We start from the raw sequence: 26,723 nt of genomic DNA on the forward strand, positions 1-26,723 counted from the left end.
CGCCAAAGGAGGAGAAGCAGGTCGAAGAAAGCTGAAGTGGTATTCTACTCTTTTCCCCCTATTTCCTCACTCTAGGGAGAGCCTGGATCTGCTCCTTAGCTTCCTGCATAGTCCGGTATAATGATCTCCAACGGCAGGAGTGAGTCGTGATAGCCCTCTGCAGAGAGTCACAAAACCTACCTACAGGAGTCATTGCTGGTAATGCACTGGGAGGCTAGACTTCTGCAGGACCATCTTGCTGATACGCAGAATGCCACACCTTAATGCAGAATTTGGAATCTTGGGAAGCTAAACTTTCATTTGTTTAACAACAGTAAGTGCCTAGTCCTTATGACAGTGGAGAAAAATGTAAGCAAAGAAAAAATACGGGCCAGTTTTTGCTAAAGTTGGTTTTGTTCAGGATGGTTAGGATTACGTGTAATAAGGGGTTGGAACATCCATAGATATAATAATTGTTTGTTGCCCCTTTTCTTATAACATTTCTTGCCTTCTGCTCCTCCTGTTCTAGATGTCCCCTCTTCTTTAACTCTTGCAAAAAAAAGAGAACATAAACAAAACCACATGCATGCACATGCGCACATGCTCACATATAGGACAAAAACTCTGAATTCAAATATACAACAGCCCCACAGTTAGTGTAACCACAGAATAGTATGCAAAAAACCAAACAAACCGAGACACCAATTTGTTCCTATAGCGCTGACCTTTGGTTGCAGAATTTGTAGCTGTGCTTTATTCCATTGCTATATTTGGGATTTTAGGATAGAATTTTAACCCACAAAGCACCACAGTAGATTTTCACTTCTGGGGTCTCTGAACAAAGATCTGTTGATAAGAAATCCCCCCCCCCCGCCCCTTCCATCTTAGTCAAACATTTGGAATCTCCAGCTCTCATGTATGCTGTGTTGTCCTGGAATAGAAGGGCTGCATTCCCTTGGGTTTTGGAAAAGATCCAGGGGTGCAGCTGTGGCAGCTGTCAGGGCGTGGAGTGTACAGGAATATGCCAGGGCGACATGTAAAAAAGAGCTTGATGCCTGCCTGGGACACCATGCGAAAGAGGCAGGGCTATCAGAGTCCCTGCAGTGGTGTGTGCGTGGCGGGTGGGGACTGTGCAATGGTTTGAGCTGGAACTGACGGCTTGGCAGTAAAGGGTTAAACTGAACATGTGTGTCCAGAGTTTCCCCCCTTCCCCTCTGAAGTTTGACATTCCCCAGCTAGGAATTTTCCAGGCCTAAATCCATTCTTCACCAGCAGCCTTCTTTCCAGACAGGCAGCGACATGAAGGAAAAAGCGGGAGAGAAGGAGAAAGGGGAAAAGGGTGAGTTAAACTGTTGTCTGCAACAAGACTCTGTGTAATCTTTGCTGCAAGAAAACAGCACAGCTAACTCTCTTGGAGGAGAAAAAGTATGCTTAAAATGGACAGGGAATGAATGTAGAATACAGGAACCCTTTGGTTCTAGAGAAGTAAGGCAGAGGTGCTGGGGGGAAAGGCAGAGGGAAGTTGGAAGGAATGAATAAGCATAACAAGTGTCAAGTGATACATTGTAGAAAGAGTGCATTGTGAACGCAAGCCAGTGTGGTCTGGTGGGGGGGGGGGAGAGTGCTGAGTTCTAATCCCTCCGTAGCTGTCAACTCACTGGACAAGCCACTAGTTGTCAGTATCAGAGAGGAACCACCATGACCTATCTGTTTTTGTTAGGATGTGCGAGGCAAAGACAGGAAACCAGTGTGCACCAAAAAAAGCACCTCGGTAATTGATCTATGCAGCCAGAATGTGTATTATGGTGGTGGTGGGGAAACTCTGTTGTTTTGAACACTCCAGAGCAACGGCAGATCCACAGGGAGAAGGATTCGACATGGGCGGAAAATATGCAGCAAAAACATGCAAGATTAAAACATTGCTCAGGTGAACCATTGATAGGAATTCTATGATTGCTATGATTTAATCCGATTTTTAATTGAAACTGTGAGACTTGCAGCAGTGAAACTGCACTGTCTATGCACTGCCTATGCATAGACAGGGGGACTGTCTATGGATATCTCATAGCTGGGTCATGGGTGACTAACTTGGGACAAATTCCAGACCAGTAGCCAGGGAAGTCTGCAGCAGCGAAACCAACCAAGTGCAATTTAAAGGCAAACTGCATTATTGTGGTATAAGCCACAATAAATCTGCTAGTCCTTAAGGTGCCGCCAGGCTTTTCATCATACGTACTTGGCTATAATTCCCACTGCAGTCAGCTGTATTTACTTCAGAGTAAATATGCACAGAATTGGGACATGGAGCTGGATTTGTAGAAGAGAAAAAAATAATCTGTGGTCATGAACTAACTGTATATTTTCTCAAGATATCACATACATAGATATTCTGATACAACCGATGCTTACAGCTCAACAGCCAAGATTGCTGGCAAAAGAGACCTTCCTTGAAAGACTGAAAGAAAGAGAGAAGCAAGGAATAAAATTTGTGTTTGAGGAAAGAAAGCAAGTGGTGTGGGGCACAGGGGAGAGAACCCCAGTTTAAAGACCGTAGTCCATATAATTAGACTATGGAGGAGGAGAAAATAGAATAGAAGAAAAGTATGTATGGAGATAAATGAAGAGATCGATCAGAAAGAAGGAAAAATAATCGCGATTAGGTTGGCTATTATTAGGGAGAGTGTTTGGAGATGAATGAATAAACAGTCTATTAAGTGGCTGAAACAGAACTAGAGGGAGGTGCTATGAATTAGTGAGTGTGGCAGGCACGGATGGAGAACTAGTAAGAGAATGCGAGGAGGCAGCCACAGAGGGAAGAGCGGCACAGCTAAGTCCTCTCTGGCACCTGCCCCAATTTTTGCTCCTCTCCTCTCCCCTCCACCGTCCCACTCACTGCTGATCTGCTACCATCTGTTGCTTGGGTGCAGAAAGACTGAGAAGGGGGAAAAGACAGGATGGGGGCCTCACCAGAGGGTAAGTTACCTTTCATCCCCAGCAGAAATCAGAGTTGCTGCATGGGCATCGACAGGGGGGGGAATGTGACCTGACCTGGGGTGGGTGTGGAAATGTTTGGGTGTAAATGTTGTAGAGACCCTGAGCATGCTTGGGATGTCTGAGAAGGGAAGCAATGGGGAGGCACCCACCTCAGACGCCACATGTAAAAGGTACATATCTTAGTTATGTCCCAGGAATTGTTCCAACTTCTGTTTAAAAAGAAACACAAGGTTAGGCCTTTTTGGTAGGATGGGTTTTGGGGTATGTGCATGAATACTGGCAGAAACATTGCAGGGGTGACTCTACTGATTGAGTGGCAGGTCAGCTCCTGCAGGAAAGCAAAGGGGTTTTGAGGCTGCAGTCGAGTTGTTTGTTGTCCGTCAGGGTGGCGTTGGGTTGCTCAGGTAGGGCACTGACGAAAGGCACCCAGTAAGGCAAACTCATGAACCCTTCAGTACCAGTGGCAACACCCAACACACCATTGGGGGCAGGCAGGGGTATTATGGGGAGCCCAGTACAGCAGTTTGCCTCGGGGGGGGCCCCAGCATCTTGGTGCTAGCACAGTGGGGGATGTGTCTATATAATTTGTTGGGGCCTGACTGATACTGGGGAGGCTGTGCTTGGATGTCATAGACTTGAAGCATTGATATATGGGCTTGTAAATGAGGCCTACATGATGTGCTGGATGGGAGTGGTATTTGGGATGTGGATTATGGCTTATCAGGGCCTCATGAGACTATGGATGCAATGGAGAGGTTTTGCTTTGCATTTGAAGGACTTTATCAGGTGCAGAATGGGACTGAAATGGGTTTTGGAATTTTGTTGACAAATATGTACATTTGGTGATAGCAACTACATAAACTTTTTGTAATGTTTGGAGGAACTCTGTAATTTGGAGGATGCTGGCCAATTGTTTAAGGCAGTGGTTCTCACACATTTAGCACCGGGACCCACTTTTTAAAATGAGAATCTGTCAGGACCCACTGGAAGTGATGTCATGACCAGAAGTGATTTCATCAAGCAGGACAATTTTTAATAATCTTAGGCTGCAATCAGACCCACACTTACCCAGGAGTAAGTCCCATTGACTATCATTGTTAAAAGAATATACATAGTAGCCTGTTAAAAGTACAAGTCTGTAACATTTCCCCAAATGCTGTCACATACCATGGGAGCATCAAGTCTAATATATTCCAAATAAAATATTGGAATGAATGGGGACCCACAGAATGGTGTCCTGACCCACAGTTTGAGAAACACTGGTTTAAGGGATTGCTGTGGTTTGGTCTTAGAAAGGCTGAATGGGTGCAGAAAGGCTGGCTTCTGGAAGATAGTTAATGGAACGGCTGTTAAGTTGGGGGGCAATCTAAAAGCAGTCATGCTTCAGGCCCATTGAAACCAATGGAACAAGTTAATGGTGACTACTATAATCTTAGTTAGGTTGGAACATTAAATTGCCATTGATTTTGTCAAAATGTAGTTATTGAGGGGTTCAGAATAATCTGAGGAAAACTGAGTGTGTGATGAGCCCCTAATTTTGGAGCCTTGCTGGAATGGGAGGCTCTCTTCAGCCTCCCCCCACCCCATTGCGGAAAGGTAGCCATCATCTGGCATTTGTGCCCATTTTTCGTCTTTTTTCCCATTCTTCTCTGTCTTGGATGGAAACCCCAGGCAGTGAAGCCAGGTTAGGAAAGGCAGAGGGGAGCCTGTTTCCTTCAAACACACCCCAAGGCATCCTCTCTCCATCTCCACGCTGGCCAACTCCAGCTGGGTCTGCCTTCTATTCTCCTCTATATTTTTCCAGTTTTTCAGCTTGTGGAAAAACCAGTCGCAGCCAAAATGAAATTAAATCGCAGAGCTGGATCCCAGCATTGTGAGGGGAGGAGGAGTTGCATTAGTGGTAGAAGCCATGGGGAAGAGAGCATAGGGGAAATGTATCCTCACACACACACACACACACACACACACACACACACACACACACACACACTCTGTTCCACCTGCATAACGGAATCTGGGGATAGGAACAGGTTTGGCAGGGCAACATTTTGAATAAGTGATTGTTCTGTGCTATAGCATTTAGAAATTGTAATATCTAGAAATATAAGCATGCCATTCTTTTTCCTAGCAGGACTCCTGTGCCTTTAAGAGCGATGTGGCAGGCAGCAGCTCAGCAGCAGCTGCTGCACTTGGCATGGAGATACAGTGATGGGGCAAACTGCACCTGCTGAATTTCTGCCTTATCCTGCAGCTGTTAGAAGCTCAGAAGCCCTGCTAGGAAAAAAAAAAGGTGACAATATGTGCAGAGTATGCTGTGGTCTTGAATAAAGGATAGTTTTTTTGTTTGTTTTTTTACAACACAATCTTTATAGAGCTGATTTTTTTTTTTAAACAAGATTTCCTAGACATGGGTGATGTTGGAGTTTGGTAAAGTCTTGAATTTGGCAAGATAGCACATGATACTGTTCTCTTGCCAAATGTAACATTTCAGGCACAATCAAAAGTTCAGCGCATAGAGGTTTCATTGATTTTAGTAGGAGTTGTGCACATACTTCATTTTCCCCCAGGGATCTCAGAATTCTTAACTTTGGCTGGATTGAGCCCTTAGCTTTTAAAAAAAACACAACACAATAACAAAACATTACTCAAATATTTACTTGTAAAGAAGAAATATCAGAATTAAACATTTTTAAATTTGACCTAATCTAGGCCAAACGTAGACCAAATTCAGGTCTAGAAATTCCCTTTGGAATAATCATCTTTTGGCTTGACCTGCCAAATTGCCTTCTTTGAGTAGCAGACTTCTCACATCCCTGAGCAATCCCTCAATCTTAGTTTAAAAAATTGCACAGAGCTACACTGTGCATTGGTATATTCCTTCATGTCTTTGAATTGTCATTTTTGTAAAGAACCAAGAGAGGGGCCAAATGGCCATCTGCACTGCATCAGATACATCCCCACCAGTAGCATTATGCTCACATGTGGAGAGAAACATTGTTCATGGTCAAACCAGAGCAATATTCACTGTTGTATGGAACCACAGTCATACTTCTCTGCCATCAGTTGACTGTAGAACAGTATTGACTGGGTAGCACTGAAGGGATGTACAGTAGAATCGACAGATGGGTGGATGGTGTCCAATCTCAGTTGTTCTGCAGTTTCCATACAGAAGGCAGAAATTTACTTTCCACAAGGTCCAGGGTTACGCAAGCTTTGTGCTATGTCATTACTGGCATGTGATCTCCCTTTTTATGAATTACTGGTAATATTTATATTCTGCTTTTCAACAACAGCAGCAACAAAAATTCACAAAGTGGTTTACACCGGAAAATATATGCTAAAATGGTTCCCTGCCCCAAAGAACTCACAGTTTAGAAAAGGAACACACACACACACACACACACACACACACACACACAACACACACACACACACACACACACAAGATACCAGCAACTAGGGCCTGCCAAGACCTCCTGGTATCAGAGGTGGTGTGCCAAATTCTTCCCCCACTTATTAGGTGATGTGCTAGTCCATTCCCTGGACTGAAAAAAGAAGACAGGGACATAGTAAAATAGGAAACGTGGAGAAGAGCAGAATTATAGGCTACAGTCATCACATGTTAGGGAATGGAAGGAGAAGGATCAGTGGAGATTGGTGAGTGCTCCCCCTCTTCTGTTGCCTTAGGCAACTGTCTGGCAGCCCAATCCTATCCACACTTTCCTGGGAGTAAGCCCCATTGACTCTAATGGGACTTACTTCTAAGTAGACAAGCATAGGATTGGGCTGTCAGTCGGCCTCATGGCTGGCCCAGCCCTGCCAACAGTGATTAGAAAAGATGCTATGCTGGGATGAATAGGGACATTGGCTGACTTCTTGCTGAACGTGTCACTGCTTTAAAAGGTGCCTCACTGCCCAGTCAGCAGGGCTTCTACATGGAAGAAGCATGTCTTATCTGGTAGAAGTGCTTAATGTGTAAAAAGAGAGGTGAGATGCTGAGTGCGCAGTATGCGTAACCACAGGTCTTGTAGAAAGTAAATTTCCGACTTCTGCAGGAAAATAAAAATGTTCATTTTTCTTCTCTGGAGTCAGTGTTAGTTCTCTGTCACTACACAAAATTGCCATTCCTAGTTGTAGCAGAATAGTAGTTTCTAGCAGCCCAATCCTAACTAATGTGAACAACGGAGGAACAGAGTTTTCACTGTCACAAATGGCCATACAGCACCATGCGCAGGATGCCAACAGCAGCCATTTTGAAACTACTGCTGCAAATAGTGGCTATGTCGGCAGCTCGCTGCCACTGCTGGCTATCTATGGAAGCACAGGTGAGCCTGCAAGAGGGGCAGGCTGTGGGAGGAATGGAGTGGAGAGGGGGAGGAATGATGACGGAGTGTCTGGGTGGGAAAGGGGGATGGCAAGTGACAGAATGTGGGAGGAAGGGGTGGATCCAGGGGGCAGCAACTCATGTCGAATCCTACGTCTGTCCTTTCTCCCCTTCCTTCTCCTTTACACTCATTGGACATGGGCCAGTAAAATAACTGGCATAGAGCTGAGGAGACCATTGGGGAGGCGGAGGTTTGCCCTGAGGCAAGGGAACAAATGTTCCTTTGCCTTGAGGAAGTCTTCATGACTGCCCACCACCACCACAGGATGTAGTGTGCACCCCTCTGTCACAGCTGCCTCGGTGCTGGGGGAGTTAGGGCTGAGTTTTAAGTCTCCAGACTGCAAAGAAATCCTGATTTCCAGCCATGTGGCTGGATGGAGGGAAGCTGCAAGTTGATACTGGAACGGGGGAGGCTCTATTCCTGGTCATCCAGAGCAGCATTGGATGGATTAAAAGCATCCAATAGGTGGGTGTATGGCCATGGATAAGAGCATAAGCTATGTGCCGAAAGTCCCAAATTTAAATCTCAGCTCAGCTCTGAAGTCACTCGATTCACTTTAAGCCAGCCATTATCTCTAAGAGCACAATCCTAACCAAATTTCCAGCACTGGCATAGCTGTGCCAGTGGGGCATGTGCTGCATCCCGCAGTTGGGGGGCAGTCAAGGAGGCCTCCTCAAGTTTAGGCAATGTTTGTTCCTTTACCTCAGAGTTGCTTTCCCCTTATGTTGGTGCTGGAAAGTGGGTTAGGACTGCGCCCTAAGTGTTAAATCTGCAGTAAGGGGATCATACTACCAGGGCTACATATGTTGTATGCTCTGAGGTACTAAGTAGCATCAGTGGGGAAAACTGCAGATGTCTAGTGTAAGGCACCAGTGTAAACAGCCGGGCCTAGTGAAGTCAAGAAAAAGGCTTGTCCTCTTATCCGGCTCCTAAAAAATCTCGCCTGCTCTGAATTTGCACATGCATCCTGACCACTATTTGAAAGCCTCCATTTCAAAGCCAGTGATTCTATTTTTTTGGGAGGGGGGGGGAGATAGGTTTCAAACATTTGGGGGCTGCAGTTCTGTGCATCTCTTGGAGCTGAACATGCCCTGGATTTGGACCTCTGCAGCCTCCCTGAAAGATTGTGTCTTGGACAATGTCGTTGCCGTGTGCTGCTTTTCTCTGCAATCTGCTATTTATTCTCTTGCCTGCGGTCCCAGCTAACTGCAAACACATGTTTCCCCGTTGGCAGCCTCCTCTTCCCACTCTCCCCTCCTCCTCCTCCTCTTTCAAATGGCTTTTCCATCCGGTGCTGAAGACAAAAGTGCCGTCAGTGGCTCAGTCCTTTCCCAAGTGATGCAGTCCAAGATCCCTTGGCAGGCTGGTTGGGGAGCTGGGTGGGAGGACGGAGAAGAGGGAATGGGAGGGAGGGACACATAACAGCTGGCCAGGCATAGCCAGAGAAACTGTCTTTTGAGAACTGCAGAGAAATGGAGAATTGTAGTAGCAGGGTTAGCTGATTTTGCTAACACCTTGACAAAAACTCACATCTCATTTTACATAGGAGAAACTCACTTTCCTTTTAGATCATTTACCTTTTTTTAAAAGGGTTACTCTGTGATGTGCAAAGTCAGCTTTGTGGTAATTTGATATTCAGTATTTCTTAAACTGCTGTGCAATATTCCTAAATTCTTTATTTTCTGTGCTGAGTTTATATTCAGCATTTGCAGCGGCTGCGTGAAGTAGTTGACACCAAAGAAGTTACCAGAAAGAGTCTCTTTTTCCCACTGCAATCCACTCCATGCCTCAAAGGTCCTCACCCTTGACACTTGAGGGTCACGGTCCTCTATCACTGATGCCAAATCGAACCCCATCCTCTGACTTGCTGATCAGTTTCCAGCACAGCATAGTGAAGAAAGCTTTGGTGGGAGCTCAGCTTAGTAACCAATGCACTCCACATCTTCCAGTCTGTTTAGAAGTACTTCTTTCAAGGATTTTCTTCTCTTAGGATGAGCAAATAGCTACTCAGCCCAGGACTAAAAGGCAAGGTTGGGGGAATGGAGGTGGACTGTGTGTGGTTCTAAGCCTCTCAGTGACTCTCTAACTCAGGGGTGTCAAACATAAGGCCTGTGGTGAAGCCTGGTGACCCCGAATGAACACACACACGATTCTTTGGATTTTGGGAGAGGCAAACAAACAGGCGACAGGAGAATTCAGAGGACTTCAAACGTTTACTCGTTTGCAAACGGGACCCCCCCCACACACACACACGTGGAGGACCTCGAAGGATTACAATGATGCAGGTTTTATAGGGTCTTTTAGATAGGGGAGGGGGGACAGGAGCACACAAAGAGAGCAAAACACATCTATGGGAAGGATGGGAAGGATAACAGACCAACAGGCCCACAAACAACATTTGGCATTGTTACCAGATCAACATCTTGGAGGGCAATTTGATACGCATTGGCAATTTGTTTACAGAGATATCCATTACAAAGGATCTGGTACTCTATGCATCCCTTTTATTTGTTTATGGCTCTTATTTATGACTTTCTGTTTACCCTTGTGAACCCATATCACAGCTAGCTTGTTCCCTAAGAGGGATTTTAGATGCTGGCTTTTGGTCAGAGAAGAGCCTTGTGGGCACTTCATATTGTGAACTGGGCATCTTGGGATATTTCTGTATTGTGAGCTGGGCATATTGATATCACTGGTGAGGCTCTTTATCCAGCCCACGTGATAATTGGGCTTTCTTAGCACTGCCCTTTCAGCAATGCCACTTCTGCAAAGGCTCTAGCTTGGTGAGAAGGAAGGCAGCCACAGAAGGCAAAGAATGCAATGGGGAAGGGGCGGACTGAGAGGGGTACAGGGGGGAGATGGTGCTGAGGTGCTGGGTTATACCAGCATGGGTTATGCCACGCTGGGTTATACCAAAGGTCCATCTAATCCAGCATCCTGTTTCCAACAATGATTAGTCTGAAATCTCACAAGTAGGGCATGAAGGCACCAGCCCACCCTTCTTGTTTGATGCTAGCACCTGTGGTTCAGATGCAATGGCTATGAATGTGGAGGTGTCATTTAGCTGTCTTGAGCTTTGATAGGTCTATCCACCATGAACCTGCCCAGCCCCTTTTTCATGCCCTCTGTTGGAAAATTCCATCTAATAATACTGACCCACATTCCAAAGTTGTTATAAGTTATAAAGTATGTGTAGAGATTTGAAGGGGGGGGGCCTTTGCTTTGAACTACCTTGGGCAGTTCCGACACAGTGGTTGTGCTGGTTATCTTAAATTGTTAGTCAACTATGCTGTTAATCTGCTATTTGCTACCCGCTACTTCAGCAAGTTAATACCCCAATATAAAATATGGAGAAGAGAGACACTCTGCTATCCATATACAAAAATATTTCAGGTGCTAATATATTTCACAGGCAAAGAGTTTTCACCTTTTTTGTGCAGACAAATCCTTGCAAATGGAGGTCAGGATGATGCTAAAATAGAGCTATTATATAAGACTGCAGAGTTCTTTTTGAAACAGTGGTCGTGTCCAGTGACGTAGCTAGAGGGGGTAGTTAGAGGGGGCATGCCTCCATTTTGCTCTTGCAGCCCAGAATGGCTCTAAAGGGCAGGGGGAGGGGCTGCCTGCACACTTGGTGAGACTCCCTGCAAAACGTAGTGCTTTGCACCCCCCCTCTAGCTATGCCACTGTTCACATCATGTTTTTCATTGTCAGATGAAAATAGGGGTGCCATCATTTCCTGGTATACACTTTCCTGGGAGTAAGCCCCATAGGTCACAAAGGGGCTAACTTCTGAGTAGACATGCATAGGCTTGCACTGAAGGTTTAAGACTTAGAAAACAACTGTTAGCCAGCACTCATCACTAGGTGGGATTACCAGATTTTCTGGTAGAGCTTCAAAGAAATGAATGGAAAGTCAGTAATTTCCTCATAAGCTGCTTGGACTGCTCTAACCTGACCACCAAGCCTCAGTGTCAATGTGTACGTTAATATCTATTAAGGGTTAGCATTGAATCGAATAAGGCTGCAATTGTATACTGACTTTCCTAATGGTAAGCCCCACAGAATGCAAGTGGGACTTACTTCTGAATAAAAATATATAGGATTGCACTGTAAGAATAACTCCCCCCAAAACATTTGCCCATTTATAATGAGCACTATCCTTAAATAAATAAGCATTTCCTTAAGTTACTCCTTATACCCACTTTGTGAACTATTTTATACTGCTGAAAAGCAGTATACAGTATAAATATTCTTAATAATAATAATATCCTTTAGGTACTTTACCATGCTCACTGTCATAGTAGCTCAAAGAAATACCTTTTTTCAGAATGACTTAAGCTTGAAAAAAGTGATATTGATCTTGAAAAATCCATCCTGAGCCAGAGGGAATCATGGGTAGACAAACCAGGGCAGATCGGGTAGGCAGAGTCTGGAGCTGGGAAGAAGCATCACCTGCTAGCAAGGTTTTCTTTCTTTTCTATACAGAAATAGTTCCGTTTTCCAAGGTCTGTGGCAGATAATTCAGGATGGCTTGTGGTATGCTGTATACACTTGGAAGCCACAGAGAACTATGGAATGCTGCTATACTGTTCACCCAGGAATTTCTTCAAGGCAGACCTTGTCGCACATTTTTTTGGATGTAGTAATTTTTTTTTAAAATTTTCACATTTTTATACCAGCCTTGCTCCAAGGTGCTCAGGATAGTTTACATGATTCCTTGCCTCCTTTTGCACACAACAACCCTGTGAGGGAGGTTAGGCTGAGAGAGAGTGACCAGCCCCAGGTCACCCAGGAAGCTTCGTGGCTAAGCAGGGATTTGAACCTGGATCTTCCAGCTCTACGCCCAATAGCAGAACCATTACACTATCCTGGCTCCTAATTAATAACTACCGTACTAAAAAACACACCTCATTTTGACAGGGTATGTGGAGAGAGGGCTATGTGGAGAGAGGGTATGAGAGAGAGGGCTATGTGGAGAGGGGATGTGGAGAGAGGGTATGTTCCCCTGAGGGCTGGGGATAAGAATAGGCCCTCAGTTTGGCTGTACTTGTCGTAAGAGGCGACTAAACAGCCACCGGGTAGATGGGGCTCGTCAGCCTGGGAAGGCAGCTCATCTGAGAGAAGGAAAACTCTGATCCCAAACCTCCACTGCCTTGTGGCTATATCCAGTTATGGAAAAGGCTTCAGGAGCAACCTCGAGGCAAAATCCGGAGCCGGAGTCCCTGAGGCTGCTCAGGGCTGAACACAGTCATGTTCTGGCAACTCCTGCGACGCCTCTGGAACCAACCGTATTGGCCTCTGCCTTTCCATTGGACCATTTCAGCGACGTGGAGAGGGGGATTTGCTGCATGGGTAACAGCCTATCCTCCATACCTACTTTACCCAGGCTTCGCGCACTGGAGTGGACACTGTTCCAGAGTCACCATTCAGAGCGTGACACCATGGTCTTCCGAGACTGAAGGATGCCAATAAAATAATATGTGGAGAGAGGGATGCCCCCATATAATGCAAGGATGCCCTAACTAAAGTGTTGTTCATGGAAGTCATTTGCTTTATCACACACAAATAACCTTGAAGCCCATATAGCCAGATTGGGAAAGGCCTCTCTCTGCCTGGGACACTGGAAAGCCATTGCCTGCTAAAAGGGACAATAGTGGGCTAGATCGACTGATGTGCAGTAATGCTTCATAAATTTATGAGCTCATGAGTTCATAAGTTTATGAGTTTATGCTCATTACTAATGAGCAATGATGGAAGAACATAGCTGAGCAGAAAGCTGTAACTATGTTCTTCCATCATTGCTCATTAGCAGACCATGTGTTTTGTAGGCTGAAGACTCCATCCTCAGTTCTTAGCATTGCTTATTACAATAATCGTATGTAAATTAGTTGGATGCATTGTCTGATGCAGGGACAGGTTCTGCCCTCCCACCTATTACTCCAGGCGGTGTGGGCCATTGAAGAGAAAGGAGCACCAACTGTGTCTCAGATATGTCCTGTATGCCTCTGTCAAAAGAGTGTCAGGACGGTGGGGGGGGGGGAATTGGTGAAGGAACAGAACGATTGGGTTGCAGAGGAAGGGACACATTGGGGGCCACTGAAAATCTTCATTTAGCACTTTTACAAGGTGTCAAATACCTGATCCCTCTTCTCCCTACAGGCGACACCATGTCTGTTATATACAGTGAAGTGGCTGCGGATGAGCCCATGACCACCAGCAGCTTCTGGATGGTAAGTGGCAGAAAGCCAAGGTTGCAGACCCAGGGACTGTGGTCAAGGGCTGCTCTGAGTATGGCAGTGGATATAGCAGGAGATTCCTTTGAGCAGAATGTGGAGCCAAGGTTGTGTGACATTTATGCCACGATGGGGAAGAAAGGAAAGAAAGAAAGGAAACTGGGCAGGGGATGGTTTCTGGATTCTTTGAGGCATAATGGAAGTTTCATCTATTGGAGCAAAAGTCCTGGCAAATAAGGTTTCTAGATAAGTGGGTGGAAGAGAGAGAGAGGGGCGGGGAGAGACCAAACACTTGAGTTCTCTTGCAATGGTAAGCATGGATGAGCTGACTTCAGGTATGGGAACATGTTTTCCCTTATCACGGGGCTGCATTGTGGCTACACTGGAGCTGGGAAGTTGGATAGGACTGGATCCTCAGGCAGTTGCCTGAAGCAATGGAGGGGCAGCCACCTCTTTCTGCCTTTGCTGTTGCTTCTCTTCCTTTCTCTCCCTGGATGGGAAACAGAAGAGAGGAACAGAGCTGAAGAAGAAGTGCGAAGAGTGGTGGGCTAAACACTGCTTTCATGTCCTCCACACTTCCTCTTCTGCTCCATCCTTTGTTTTGTTTCCCGTCCCAGGAGAAGGAGGAACAGAGGCTGGCCTGGCACATCACCGGATAAGGGGAGCACACCATTTGGCCCAGCATTTCAGGCTTCAGGAGGTCTTGGGTTGTCCCTGATAGAATACCTTGTGATACAGAAGCCTTTACTTTCTGCTTCACAACAGGGAAGGGAGGGGCTTTGTAAGTATCCTTGGTGAGGGAATATTTCAAAGTTTTGGCACCCCCACCAAGAAAGCCCTGTCCCTAGAACTTACCACATGAAACTGTGCTCAGGACTGGTTGGAGAGCAGGGCTTGAGAGGTCAATATGGTTCATATGGACAAAGGTGGTCCTTAAAGTAAGGCAGTCTTTCACACTTACCAGTTAAGGCAGAACAAATACAGTGGGCACTTTGGCACTCACAGGGGACCCATTCCAGGACCCTCTGTGCCAGATATCAAATTCCATGGATAATGAACTCCACCGGGGGGGGGGAGTGCAGTGCTGCAATTACTTTCCTGGGTTATGCCCTGCCATCCAGAGGTCATGCACAGCCTCCCAGCCTTCTCACAAGCCTCCAGGGTGCAAGTCACTTCTGGTTCATGCCAGCAACTTCTGGTCACACCCGGATGTGTTCTGAGCCATGGGGAGGCCATGGGTGTGCTCTGGAAGTCACTGGTTTGAACTGAAAGTGACTTCCCGTCACACCCTGGAGACCTGAGGCGTGGATAGTGCATGTGTGGCCTCCCCATACCTCAGAACATCTCCGGGCGCAACCAAAAGCCACTTCTAGTCACATTTAGGAAGTCCTCTGAGGCCCTCATACCATGAGCTTGGCATCCGCAGATACTTAAATCCTCAGGTGCAGAGCCCCCAGATGTGTTAAGTGATCTTGATTATACACTACTGTTAGGAATTAAGAAGTGCCTTGCTGGATCAAACCCACCCAGTCTATAATTCTCTAGATGAACCCTTCTAGTTTGCTGATTGACCTTCTGCCCACCTCAGAACTGGTGGGTTTTACAGTAGGGGATGCTGAACATCAGTGGCCCCTGTTTCTTAGGGCAACAAATAAAGCCTGATTGGCTAAGACAGAGATTTGGTTCTCCTTGGTTATGTGAAAGGTGCATAAAACCAAAGGCATTGTTTTGGAGACCGATGCCAAGACTGTCTCCTGCCTGTTCCTCCCTTCCCTCCATTCTCCTGCAGCCCAATCACTACCAGAGCACAGTGAAGCGACTGGATGATGGGTATCGTGCCTGTGACCAGATTGTGAACTGCTTCCAAGAGCGCGCAAAGATTGAACGCAGTTATGCCTTGCAGATGGAGGAGTGGACTCGCAAGTGGCGGCCCCTCGTGGATGCAAGTGAGTCGCTGGGTCCCATCTTCCAACCTTATTTGCATGAATTTATCCTACTTCCAACATTCAGGTTTTTCAAAGAATCAAGGGGCGTGGGGTTACACGCAGGGGTGTCCAAACTTTTTGACAGGAGGGCCGCATCATCTCTCTGTCACTGTGTCAGGGGCCAGGGGAAAAAAAATTAATTTGCATATCAAATTGGAATAAATAGACATAAATAAATATGTTAGAGATGGAACTTATATGAATGAAGGTCTTGCAATAGCTCAAGGCCTATAGAAGGCCTTGCACAAAGCTAGGCCAGTCTTTCCTTTGCTGCTGCTGCTGCATCACAGATATGAAACAGCAAGCAGTGGATGGAGCCCTTATCCCACAGCTCACGTGAGAGGTCGAACAGTTGGCTGTCATGCTGAGAGCAGTTGCATTAGGCCAGCGCGGGCTCCAGCAAGTCTCTGGAGGGCCAGAGGCTCATTGGAGACTGGGGGGGATCCCTGATGGCCAGATTGGGAGTCCTCGAGGGCCGCAAGTGGCCCCAGGGCCGGGGTTTGGGCACCCCTGGGTTACAGGAACAAAGATGTGTTTTTACTTCCATGAATATTGTTGCTGTAAAACTCACCTGCCATAGGCCTACTAGAAACAGCTTTATTTTCCCAGCTTGAAGTTTTAATTGCAACATTTGTGGTGGTGGAGAAAATCACGAGGAGCTGCTTTATACAAACAGGTGACCACATGGTAGCTGTTGTCACACAGATATGTTTAGAACAGCCACCACATACCGACCGTGATCCATTAACCAGCCCTTAAAGAGAAATATAACATAAAATGTAAATTTTTAGAGAGCTGTAATCTATACCCTGTTGATTTTTGTATATTTGCCTATCTGTGTAAACAAAATATGAACTCTGAAGCCATCATTGATCCTTCCCCCCCGAATCTAGGTCCACTGTATGGCTCCCTGCTAAGGGCCTGGCAAGCATTCTTGGGGGCCTCTGAGCGGCTGAGCCGGCTACACATGGAGATGCAAAGGGCTTTGGTCTCAGAGGACACGGCACGCATCCGGGCCTGGCAGCATGACTCCTACCACCGCAAGCTGTTTGGGGGCTTCAAAGAGGCCTGTGAGCTGGAAAGTGGCTTCCAGAAGGCACAGAAACCCTGGACCAAGAAGCTCAAGAAGGTGGGAGGAATGTGGGGCACTGGGTTTTTCTGGAAGCAGGGTTAAAGAAATTGACAAATGTAAACCAGGGCTCCTGCGTTCTCCAGAATGATCTGGTGGGTTTTTTTTTCCTCTTTGGTTCTTTGTCAGGACCACTCCTCTCTTCCCCTTTCTCTGACCTTTCATATGCTCTTGTCTGCAGGGCTGGTCCAAAGGCACCTGGCACCTGAAGTGATATGCCAAATGCTACGCTTTTACCTGGGGGCCTGCTCCTTTGACACTAGTCTAACCCATTGCTCTTCTCTCCTCCACACTTCCATGTTGTCCCCGTTTTCCAATCCAGGGAGTGGGAGGAGGAGAATCAGTGGAGGCGACCAGGTCAACAGGAGTGAGTACCCTCTGTCAGTCTGCTGCCTGAGGCACTTCAGTTGGCCTCAAGGATAGGCCGGCCCTGCCTGCCTGGCTCTAGATCTCACTAGATCTAGCTTCAGAAGAAGCAATAGAATAAGACCTATCTGTCCTTGATGGCGGGTGAGAGACTTCTATGGCCTTCTCATATAGATGTCCTTGCACTCCACCTGATGGGACATCCCATGGTTGGAGAACCTAGTGTATTGGGTGATTGGGATTGTTTAGGTTTTCTGGGGAAGGAATGACTGTTTCTGAGGTATGTCCATTCTCTGCTGATTTCTGTTCCACCCACTCTCTTCTCCCGCCTCAACTCACACATCCAGGTCGAGAAGACCAAAGCTTTATACCACAAGTCCTGCCGCAAAGAATACATTGCAGCCCTGCGGGAGACTGGAGCTCAGGCTGCAGGAGGACCTGAGGCTCCCCCAGATCGGCAGCGTGCCCTGAGGGAGGAACATCAGCGTTGCAGCCAGGAAGTCAACAAGGTGGGGTTTCTTCTCTGCCTTTCTGTATGGGACTGTGAGGTGGGGCAAAACGGCCACTCTCGCATACGGTGTTACTCGAAGAAATGGCCAGGCATTCACCGGTGTGGCTGTTGGCCCTGGTGCTTATAGATTCTTTAGGCTCAGCTGTCACTTCCTGGATTGGAAAGAGATGATGGGGCATAAAGGTTAAAGTAGGGGAGAAGAGAGTGGTGGGCTAGAGCATAGCCTATCACATTCCTCTCCTTCACATACTTCCTTCCCTCTTCTTTTTTTCAATCCAGGAAGAGGGAGGGGCAGCATTTGGCATGTTGCCTCAGGGACCAAGAGATCTTGGGCTGGTCCTGGAGGGGAAGAAAGCAAGAAAGATACCAGATGCAAGATCACTTGCTATATTGTGTGCTTCCGGAGGCATTTGGTGGGCCACTGTGATATACAGGAAGCTGGACTAGATGGGCCCCTTTTGACCTGATCCAGTGAGGCTCTTATGTTCTTATGACATGCCGGGTGCAAGGAAGGGCACCAGACACAGGTATCTTGTTGTGTTTTGTGCTCCCTGAGGCATCTGGTGTGCCACTGTGAGATACAGGGCCTTTGGCCTGATCCAGCAGGGCTCTTCTTATGTTCTTATTAAAGACATAGCAGGTTGACGATGTGGGCCATCTCTTGAGGGGCAAGGCTGTAGGATGTTCTTCCTGTCTCCACACTACTACAAAGGGCTCGTGCCTCAGAGAAAGCAGGATTCTTGGCACACAGAATGGACCTGGAGTTTCCAGGGATCAACGTCGCTCTCTAAGAGACTGCTCAAAGCAATCCCGGAGGGTTTTTATCAGGGTGGGCTTGGCTTACAGACATTACATCACGGTGGAAAGAAAATAATCTTTAGGAATAGATTCCATCAGCTGATATGTGAATCTCTCTGACCTTTGACCCCTTTCCATAGGTGCGTGAGCGCTATGAGAAGACCCTGCAAGAGCTGGATCGCTGCAGTCCCCGCTACATGGAGGAGATGGAGTCAGTGTTTGAGCAGGGGCAGGCGCTGGAGCAGAAGCGCATTGTTTTTCTCAAAGGGGCCTTCCACGCCCTGCATAGGCGCCTTGATGTCACCGCTAACCCCAGGTGTGGGAAGTGGTTAACTGAGGCCCAAATGGCATGTCACAAATATATCTGAAGTAGCCTAGGACCCCCCTTTAAAATTAGAAAAAGTCACCTCTGTTGGGAGCACCTGGGAACCAGGACTCTGGACTAAGTAGACCCTTGACCTGATCCATCAAAGCTTTTTTAATGTTGTTATGATTGCCCCACTTGAAATAGTGGTTCCTTATTTAAACTGCCTGTTGGTTTATGTTACTTGTTGCACTACGAGCCTACCAACAACTGTACAAAACTTGTCTCTCCATCCTTCAGAGCTGTAGTGCCACCATTGCCCAGTAGACAGAGCACTAGAGCTTCCCTTATCTCCATTAGCAGTATGCCACCCCAAGCATTTCTGCACTTTTCCCTGCCTTCTTGCCTGTTTTGGGGTCGGGTGGGATCTTGTCCAGATCTTTTCATGGTTGTATGACTCTGCAGTCCAACTCATTTCTCCCAGTTTTATGTGTGGCTTACAGGATTCTCTCCATTACCGTAGTGCTAACCAAGGAGGCACTTGGGGAGTGGAGATTTTTGAATGCCACCTGATGCTCTTTCCTGTTCATTTTCATTCAGCATCCAAGCTGTTTATAGTGACTTGCACCAAGCGATTGAGGACATAAACGACCAGGATGACCTCAAATGGTGGCGTAATCGACATGGACCAGGGATGCCCATGAACTGGCCACAGTTTGAGGTGGGAACCTCTCCCTTCCTTAATGGTGAGAGAAGGGCACTCTGCACACTCTAAGAAGCACTTCCATTTCCAACCAGCCTGTAGGCACAGAGACAAATAGTCCCAGATAATATATATCACTTGAAGTCCATGACAGTTTCTAGAAAAAGCTTTAGCTGATTCCAAATTTAACACTTCTGCCTGCTCCGTACCTCTTTCCACCAAGAACAAACAACTTTCTCTGTCCTTAGGCCCTTTAGGCTGACAATTTACATCTGGGAAGTTACAATATTTATTATTATTTATTTATTAAGAATATTCCTATACTGCTTTTCAATAAAAAGTTCACAAAGTGGTTTACATAACCAAATAAACTGATAAATGTTTCCCTGTCCCCAAAGGGCTTACAGTCTAAAAAAAAAATAATAATACAGAAGAGACACCAGCAACAGCCACTGGAAAAGACACTATGTTTGGGTGAACAGGGACAGTTACTCTTCTCTGCTAAATATAAGAGGAGCAGAACTCTTTGCCCAGTTAGCAGGGGTTATGAATGTATTTATGAACATTCCATGACATCACAGCAGTTCAACCATGGATTAGGGAGGGATTTCTCAGATTGGCAAGTAACAACAACCAACCATGTTGTACCTCAGGACAGGTTTGGTCTTCTTTTTGTTAAATTGGCAAACTACTGGGGGGGATTTGGGGGGGGGTGTGAAAGGATTTCTCTGCTTTCATTTGACTTCCCATTCACACCTCTATGACTATGGTTCAGTGCCCTAAATTGGCATCTATATACTTAGGGAGGCAGGGAAAGGGTGGAGTTTGATCAAAACTGGAAAATAGGGTTGAGGTTAGAGGCTCAGATTTTAGGACTTTGTCCCAAAGTGTGCTCCAAGAAAGGTCTGGTGTGATGGCACTTCAGTATTTGTTTCAGGATTTTTATAGCTGACATACACCACAGTAAATAGTCCCTATACATTAGTTCCAAATAGTTAATCATTCCAAATAGTTCCAAACTGATGGTGGACCATAGGAGCTTTGATGGCTGGTGGTTATGCTGAGGAAGGCAAAAAGGGAGGCACCAGTACAAAGACATAGGGGGAGGATCCATCCAGGCTGCACTGCAAATCATTTACTTGGCCAAAAGAATGACTTTCTGCTCTGTGAAGGTCTCCTCTCCCTCTGTCATAGTGGCTACTCCAAGCCACTGGAATGTGTTTCAAACCACGTGGCCTTGGTGGAGCCTAGAGAGAAACCAGCTTTTACAGTATGACTGTGGAAAGAAAAGACATATAAAGTTTCATGAGTGCTTGCTGGGAGAAATTCCTATGTTTCTGGCAGGCAGAAAAAGTTGCCAGTATGTTAGCGAGCCAGGATGATTTTGCTGCTGTTGGCTTCTGATTGGCTCAGCCTGCACATTTGTAAAGAGACAATTTATTACAAAAAGCAGCATAAGTAATCAGCTCTCTCTCCTCACTAGGAAACTGAGCTGGGCAAGGGTCTCCCAGAGGCGAGCATGCGGAGGTGGGGAGCACAAAACATTCCAATCATCCGTCGGTCATTAGAAAGGCAGAAACAGAGTCTGGAGGAAAGAAGGGGGGGGGGGAAGCCAGCAGCTTATCCTTAGATACTAAATGCAACTGCATTCCTATCCCACTGTATACGTTCTGGTGCTGTGCCTTGGCCATGAAAAGGCGGGTGTGTGCCTGCACACGCATGTATGAGTGTGTTTTGGCTCAAGTGAAGCTCTGAACAAAACTGAACTGCTTCTCCCACCCACTCTCTCCCATTCAGAGTTGGAGCCCTGACCAGGAGAAGCCACAGGTGAAAGTCAAGAAAGTCAAAGAGCCAGAGAAAGCCACGCTCCGCAGCATCACCCCTTCCCAGAGCAGGTGAGTTTTGCTGCCCCTCAAAAGAGGAGGTGGAAAAAGGAAGGGGTTGGAAGCTTGGTGTGGATCAATAGACTCCTAGAAAGTTGTGGGCTGCAGGGGTACCTCCTTGGCCACACTGTGATCCCCTTATGGGATTCCTCAAAGCCTGCCAGGGCAAGGCTGGGATGGGAGTTTTGGACATGGCGGGTGCAACTGCCACTGAGATCCGCCCCTATCCTGCCCCCATCTTCTTCTGTCCTAGCCCAATTGCCAACCAGATGCTTTTCAGAAAAAATAAAAACAGCAGAAAACTAGTCATGGACCCCCCACATCATGTGGCCCTGAGAACAGGCACACAGTGTTGTTGGTGCTGTGCTGTTTAGAACCAACACTTTTAGCAAATTGTATATCGGCATGATTTACCCAGGATGATCACTAGAGGGAGCCGTGATGCTGGTGTGTGTGTTCTTAACTGTTTCTTTAGGATATTTTTACTTTGCCTTTCAATTCACGAGAAAGCCCAAGAAGGCTTATCAAAATTAATCGATTACAGTGAAAAACACTAATTGGATAGCAGCAAAAATGCAAAACAGTCAGCATTTAAACAAAATTCAGGAACCACTAACTGAAAACCTGCCAAAATAGTCAGGTTTTCAAGAAGGACTGCAAGACAGGAAGGCTGTGAGCCAAAGGGATCTCCTGGGGCAAGGAGTTCCACATGGTTCCACGCCATGTGATTGTTGTTCTTGTTCAAGCACCACCACAACAACAGTGGCTTGCCTGAAGTTCACCTAAGAAAAGTGTGGCAAAATCTGAACAAGGGGCCTTTCAGCTCAAATTTTAAGTTCCATGCTAAACCAGCTCTTTGGTAAAATGCCTGCAGGGTCTACAGTGTAGATACTGCTTTAAAGCTTGTAAAAGCAAGAAGTATCTGCTGCGAGGACCTTGCAATCCAACTCTCAACATTGGGTAAAACAGCAAACCACACAGAGCCAGTGTGGTATAGTGGTTAGAATCATGATGAACCATGGACAGAGCAAACTGGATTCAGATTCCTCAGGAAGCCATGGAGCTCACTGAATGGATGACCTTGGGCCCATCACTATCTCTCAGCCTAGCCCACTTCATAGGTATGTTCTGAAGGTTAAATGAGGAGGGAGGGAGGGAATCCTGTGAGCCATAAGGAGAGATGAAAATGCAATAATCGCAGTGGGGGGGGGGGTCACACACAAGACAAGAACTTGCTTATAGTTCCTCTAATTCTTACATTCTTCCACAGTACTAAACCAGCTCCTATTCCAGCGTCAGGCCAGCGGGTTCGTGCTGTGTATGACTACACTGGCCAGGAGGCCGATGAGCTAAGCTTCAAGGCAGGTTAGTGCCATCCCAATCCCTCCACCCCAGTTCATCCTTGCAAAGGCCATCTTCTATTTTTGGCAGAGTCTGGTTTCAGTAGGGTAATGTGCCTGCAGGATCTTCAATGTAGATACATTGAAGGGAAGCATGTAAAAACAAGAAGGGGAGTCTCTGCTGCAAGGACCTTACAATCTGACTTTCAAGAGTAGGTGAAATAGCAAACCACTCAGAGCCAGCATGGTATAGTGCAGAGTTTCTCAAACTGGGAGTTGGGACCCATTAGGTGGGTCACGAGCCAATTTCAGGTGGGTCATTATTCATGTCAATATTTTATTTTAAGATATTAGACTTGATGCTACCATGTGACTTTGGGGAAATGGGCATTTGGGGAAATGTTACAGACCTGTACTTTTAACAAGCTACTATGTATATTATTTTTAACAATGATAGTCAATGGGACTTACACCTGGGTAAGTGTGGGTAGGATTGCAGCCTAGGATTGTTAAAAAATTTCCTGCTTGATGATGCCACTTCTGGTCATGACATCACTTCCAGTGGGTCTTGACAGAATCTCATTCTAAAAAGTGGTTCCCAGTGCTAAATGTGTGACAACCACTGGTGTAGCAGTTAGAATACTGAACCATGGACTGGATTGAGATTCTGTAGGTCTGCTGGTTTTACCAAACCCTGACCTGTTCTGCTGCTTCTCCTATTCATCAACATTGATGCCACACTAGCTTCTGCAGTTGATTGCATTTACTTGTGCCCCTACTGGGCACGCTAACCACTATTGCGTTTCTTTAAGGTGTTGTGCATTTAATTTTATTTACTAAAAAATTGAAATCCTGACCACAACACCCAACATCAAAACCATCATTGTATAAACAATGTCAAATATTACTAATAGTAGCAAGGCAGGATAAAACAATAGAGCTGAGAAACATTATAAAAGGCCTGCGTGAATAAAAAAGGTATTTGCTGTTACCCTGCACATGCCCGATCTCGTCTGATCTTGGAAGCTAAGCAGGGTCAGGCCTGTTTAGTACTTGGATGGGAGACCGCCTGGGAATACCGGGTGCTGTAGGCTTCTACCATAGTCTTTCGAGACTGAAGGTTGCTAACCATAATGCCTTGAGCCAGAAATGCATGACTTATAACACCAGGTGAGCCTCCTTGGGGAGAGCATTCCACTGATGAAGCACCACAATGAGGTCTGAGCAGAAATCTCCAACTCACAATTTGGTGACATTATGAGGGCCAGTTTGGTGATTTGAGGGTGGTGACTTAGTGGCAGTAACCATGATTTTCCCAGCAGTTGCCGTTTTTATTTGCCAGAGGACCCCCCACCTTGAAACTGTACTATGAGATGACATAATGCAGTGGTTCCCAAACAGGGTGACCAGATACAGTGCCTATAGTTTAATCATTCTATAGAAGAGAGAATTTTGGCAGGTGCAGCTTTTTAAACCCATCCATGTTGAGTTGCACCTGCCAAAATTCCCTCTTCTGTACAATGATTAAAGGTACAGGCACTCTTTCCTCCATTGTATCTGGTCACCCTGTTCCCAAACAGTGGCTCCCTGGGGACCTGCAGAAAACAGCCAGGAGAGCCATGGAATCCTCACAAAAAACCCGCTGCCCTATACAATGTATAGGATTGTAGCCCTAATAAGGAGCCATGGCCAATGGCCAGAAGGGTTAAAGGAACCGCCAGTTGATAAAGTTTGGGAACCACTGACATAATGTCATTCTGATGGGGCTTCTGAAAAATATAAATAAAAATAAATAAAAATAAAAAGGGCTCCAGCTGTTAACCATCTGGAGTAACTTGACTGCTGTCATTGCAAAAGGTGGTAAAAACAGGCAAACTGAGGACGGTTTTGGACCCCCTCTTTTCATTTTCCAGAACTGCTCCCAATTTTGAGCAAAAGAACTTTCAGTTCAACCCTATTTCCAACAAAGATGTCCCTTTTTCTCCAGAAATTTAGCAATTCAGACAGGTTTATGTGGGGCTGATGGCTACCCTTGTCTCCCAAGCAGCAGTGGGCTTTCAAGGAAAGTACGAGTACTTTGAGCTGTGCTCAGAAACTGGTAGCTGTACAATACTGATAGTTGTTTATGGCTCATCTGTGATACTAATATAATGATGTATGGGTTTCTCTCTCTCTCTCTCTCCCCCCCCATCTCAGGAGAGCTTCTCACCAAGCTGGAAGATGAGGACGAGCAAGGCTGGTGCAAGGGGGTGACTGACAGTGGGCGTGTGGGACTCTACCCTGCTAACTATGTGGAGCCCATACAGGGCTAGCTGGAGGGATTAGGAATAGCAAGGAAAGCAGGGGGGACGCACACATCCATGCACCAATGTTAAGGCTATGTCTAGTCTGCTCTTCTGAGATCACACCATACAGACACAGAACAGCGCGAAGTTCAGCTTCCTTAGAGCCTCAGCTTTATTTCCAATAAATAAGTTTCTAGTCCACATGGCTGCAAAGTTAACCTTGAAATTATGAGGGTGATGTCTGGTGAAATCTCAGAAACAGGGATGGGTTGATGGGTTGGGCCGAACAGAATTCAAGTGGATGGGGGGGGGGGCTTCAAAGATCTGCACAGCTTCTTACCCTTTCCCCCAAAGAACTGCAGAATAAATTATGCAAAAGAAGCTAGTAGATGCTCAGTTTATATGTATTTGAGAACAGGGGTGTGTTTCGCTTTTTTGACATAGGCCTGATCAATAGGCAATGGCATAGAAACAATCCTACAGCCCAGGGAACAAATTGTTAAGATATGGGCAACACACCACCTCCCACCGGATGCACACACCCAGCCTGATTTGCACACCATTCACCTGTGCAATCTCATGCACGCCTACACATTGGCACATACCTCCACTCCTTCTGCACATGTCTGGGACACACATGCCTATAAATAAAGGTACCTTTAAGGTCTCATTTGTGAAGTGGAGCCTGGAACCACCCTGCCCCCGAGGACTGGCCGCCTCTTAAGAAACTTTGCGAGAGACATCAACAGCACCTGAAAAAAAGCAGAACTGGAAAGACATCTCTGGGAGGAGAGAGGCAGGCCATGCTTTATAGAGATAATGAGACGGTTATCAACCAAACCATCACTTGTGGGTTCTAAAAGGTGGAGTACAGCCTGACACTTAATGGGTAGTTGCTACTGTAAAATGTTCCCTTGTGGCATCTCTCACAGGAGAGCAATCTCTTTGTAAACCCCAGCCATGCGGTGAACAGAGCATTGCTGTGCCTGCTGCCTCATTTCCCTGGATTTCTGCACTGTTCTTGAAGCGGCAGTCGCACCACATGTGGTTGTCTAATTGCGACGGTGAGCTTATGAGAATTATGAACTTTGAGGAGGGGGAAAGGCTAGGTGTTTAACCTCATCTGGAAACTTTGGAAAATAAAGTCTGGTGGTCGATTTCCAAGCCTTCTCGTTTCAAAGCGTCTAGTCCTTATGGCTGCAAAGTTAACCTTGAAAATGTGTGGGTGGCAGTTCCTGATGAAACTGCAGAAATGCTGGTGATACTCCTGGTGTTCCGTTCCTCCCATTGTCTAGTTATTGTTTTGATTGATGATCAGGTCTTTGAGAAGTGGTGACCGCTGCCTAAATCCAATCTATAGAGAATGCGTGCTCTACAGTTCAGCAACACCGTAAACCAACAAGACTCAAGTTGGCCAACATTCAGATTCGGACCTGTCTGAACTTGTCTATCTTTATAGAGAGACTGCGAGTCTTTACTGCATTATGCGCTCACCTCTTCCCTGAGCTGGGCAGCTTCACCTGGATTTTGACTCCCTTTAAGGAACGATCTCGGGAGATTTATCACATCTTCATAATATTTGGTTTCTCAACAAATACACAGTTGCACATCCAGAGGTGGCCCAGGGTTTAATGGTGTCTTCCAACAGTGTGCACTGTGCTGCTGTCCCTCCTTTTCCTGGCGGTGTGTGACACCAAATACTATCTACCTAGCAATACTCTGACAGGGATGAAGAACCTCTCCTCCTCCTCCCCGTCCCAGGCTTGCTGGATTTGAAAGGCCTTGTGGAGGAGAGGTTTGCTAGCACATCTCAACATTCTAGCCC

General features: G+C 46.3%; 1 protein-coding gene and 1 pseudogene across 2 annotated transcripts; both read left to right on the forward strand.

The window, feature by feature from the left end:
- Nucleotides 1-125: 125 nt before the first annotated feature.
- LOC136651073 (protein kinase C and casein kinase substrate in neurons protein 3-like) lies at nucleotides 126-26,062 on the forward strand. Of its 2 annotated transcripts, none has more exons than XM_066627180.1 (10): nucleotides 126-313; nucleotides 13,521-13,591; nucleotides 15,384-15,540; nucleotides 16,473-16,708; nucleotides 17,422-17,583; nucleotides 18,524-18,699; nucleotides 19,288-19,408; nucleotides 21,188-21,285; nucleotides 22,544-22,638; nucleotides 24,810-26,062. In XM_066627180.1, the coding sequence occupies exons 2-10, from the start codon at nucleotides 13,529-13,531 to the stop codon at nucleotides 24,923-24,925; spliced, it is 1,224 nt and encodes a 407-aa protein (XP_066483277.1). In that variant the 5' UTR covers nucleotides 126-313; nucleotides 13,521-13,528; the 3' UTR covers nucleotides 24,926-26,062. The 2 variants fall into 2 exon arrangements, with proteins under 2 accessions (XP_066483277.1, XP_066483276.1); XM_066627179.1 differs by lacking the exon at nucleotides 126-313 and adding an exon at nucleotides 1,029-1,318.
- LOC136654538 (5S ribosomal RNA) lies at nucleotides 23,591-23,707 on the forward strand (annotated as a pseudogene).
- Nucleotides 26,063-26,723: the final 661 nt, after the last annotated feature.

Source organism: Tiliqua scincoides, chromosome 5, assembly GCF_035046505.1.
Source record: "Tiliqua scincoides isolate rTilSci1 chromosome 5, rTilSci1.hap2, whole genome shotgun sequence".
In the NCBI taxonomy this organism is placed as follows: Eukaryota; Metazoa; Chordata; class Lepidosauria; order Squamata; family Scincidae; genus Tiliqua; species Tiliqua scincoides.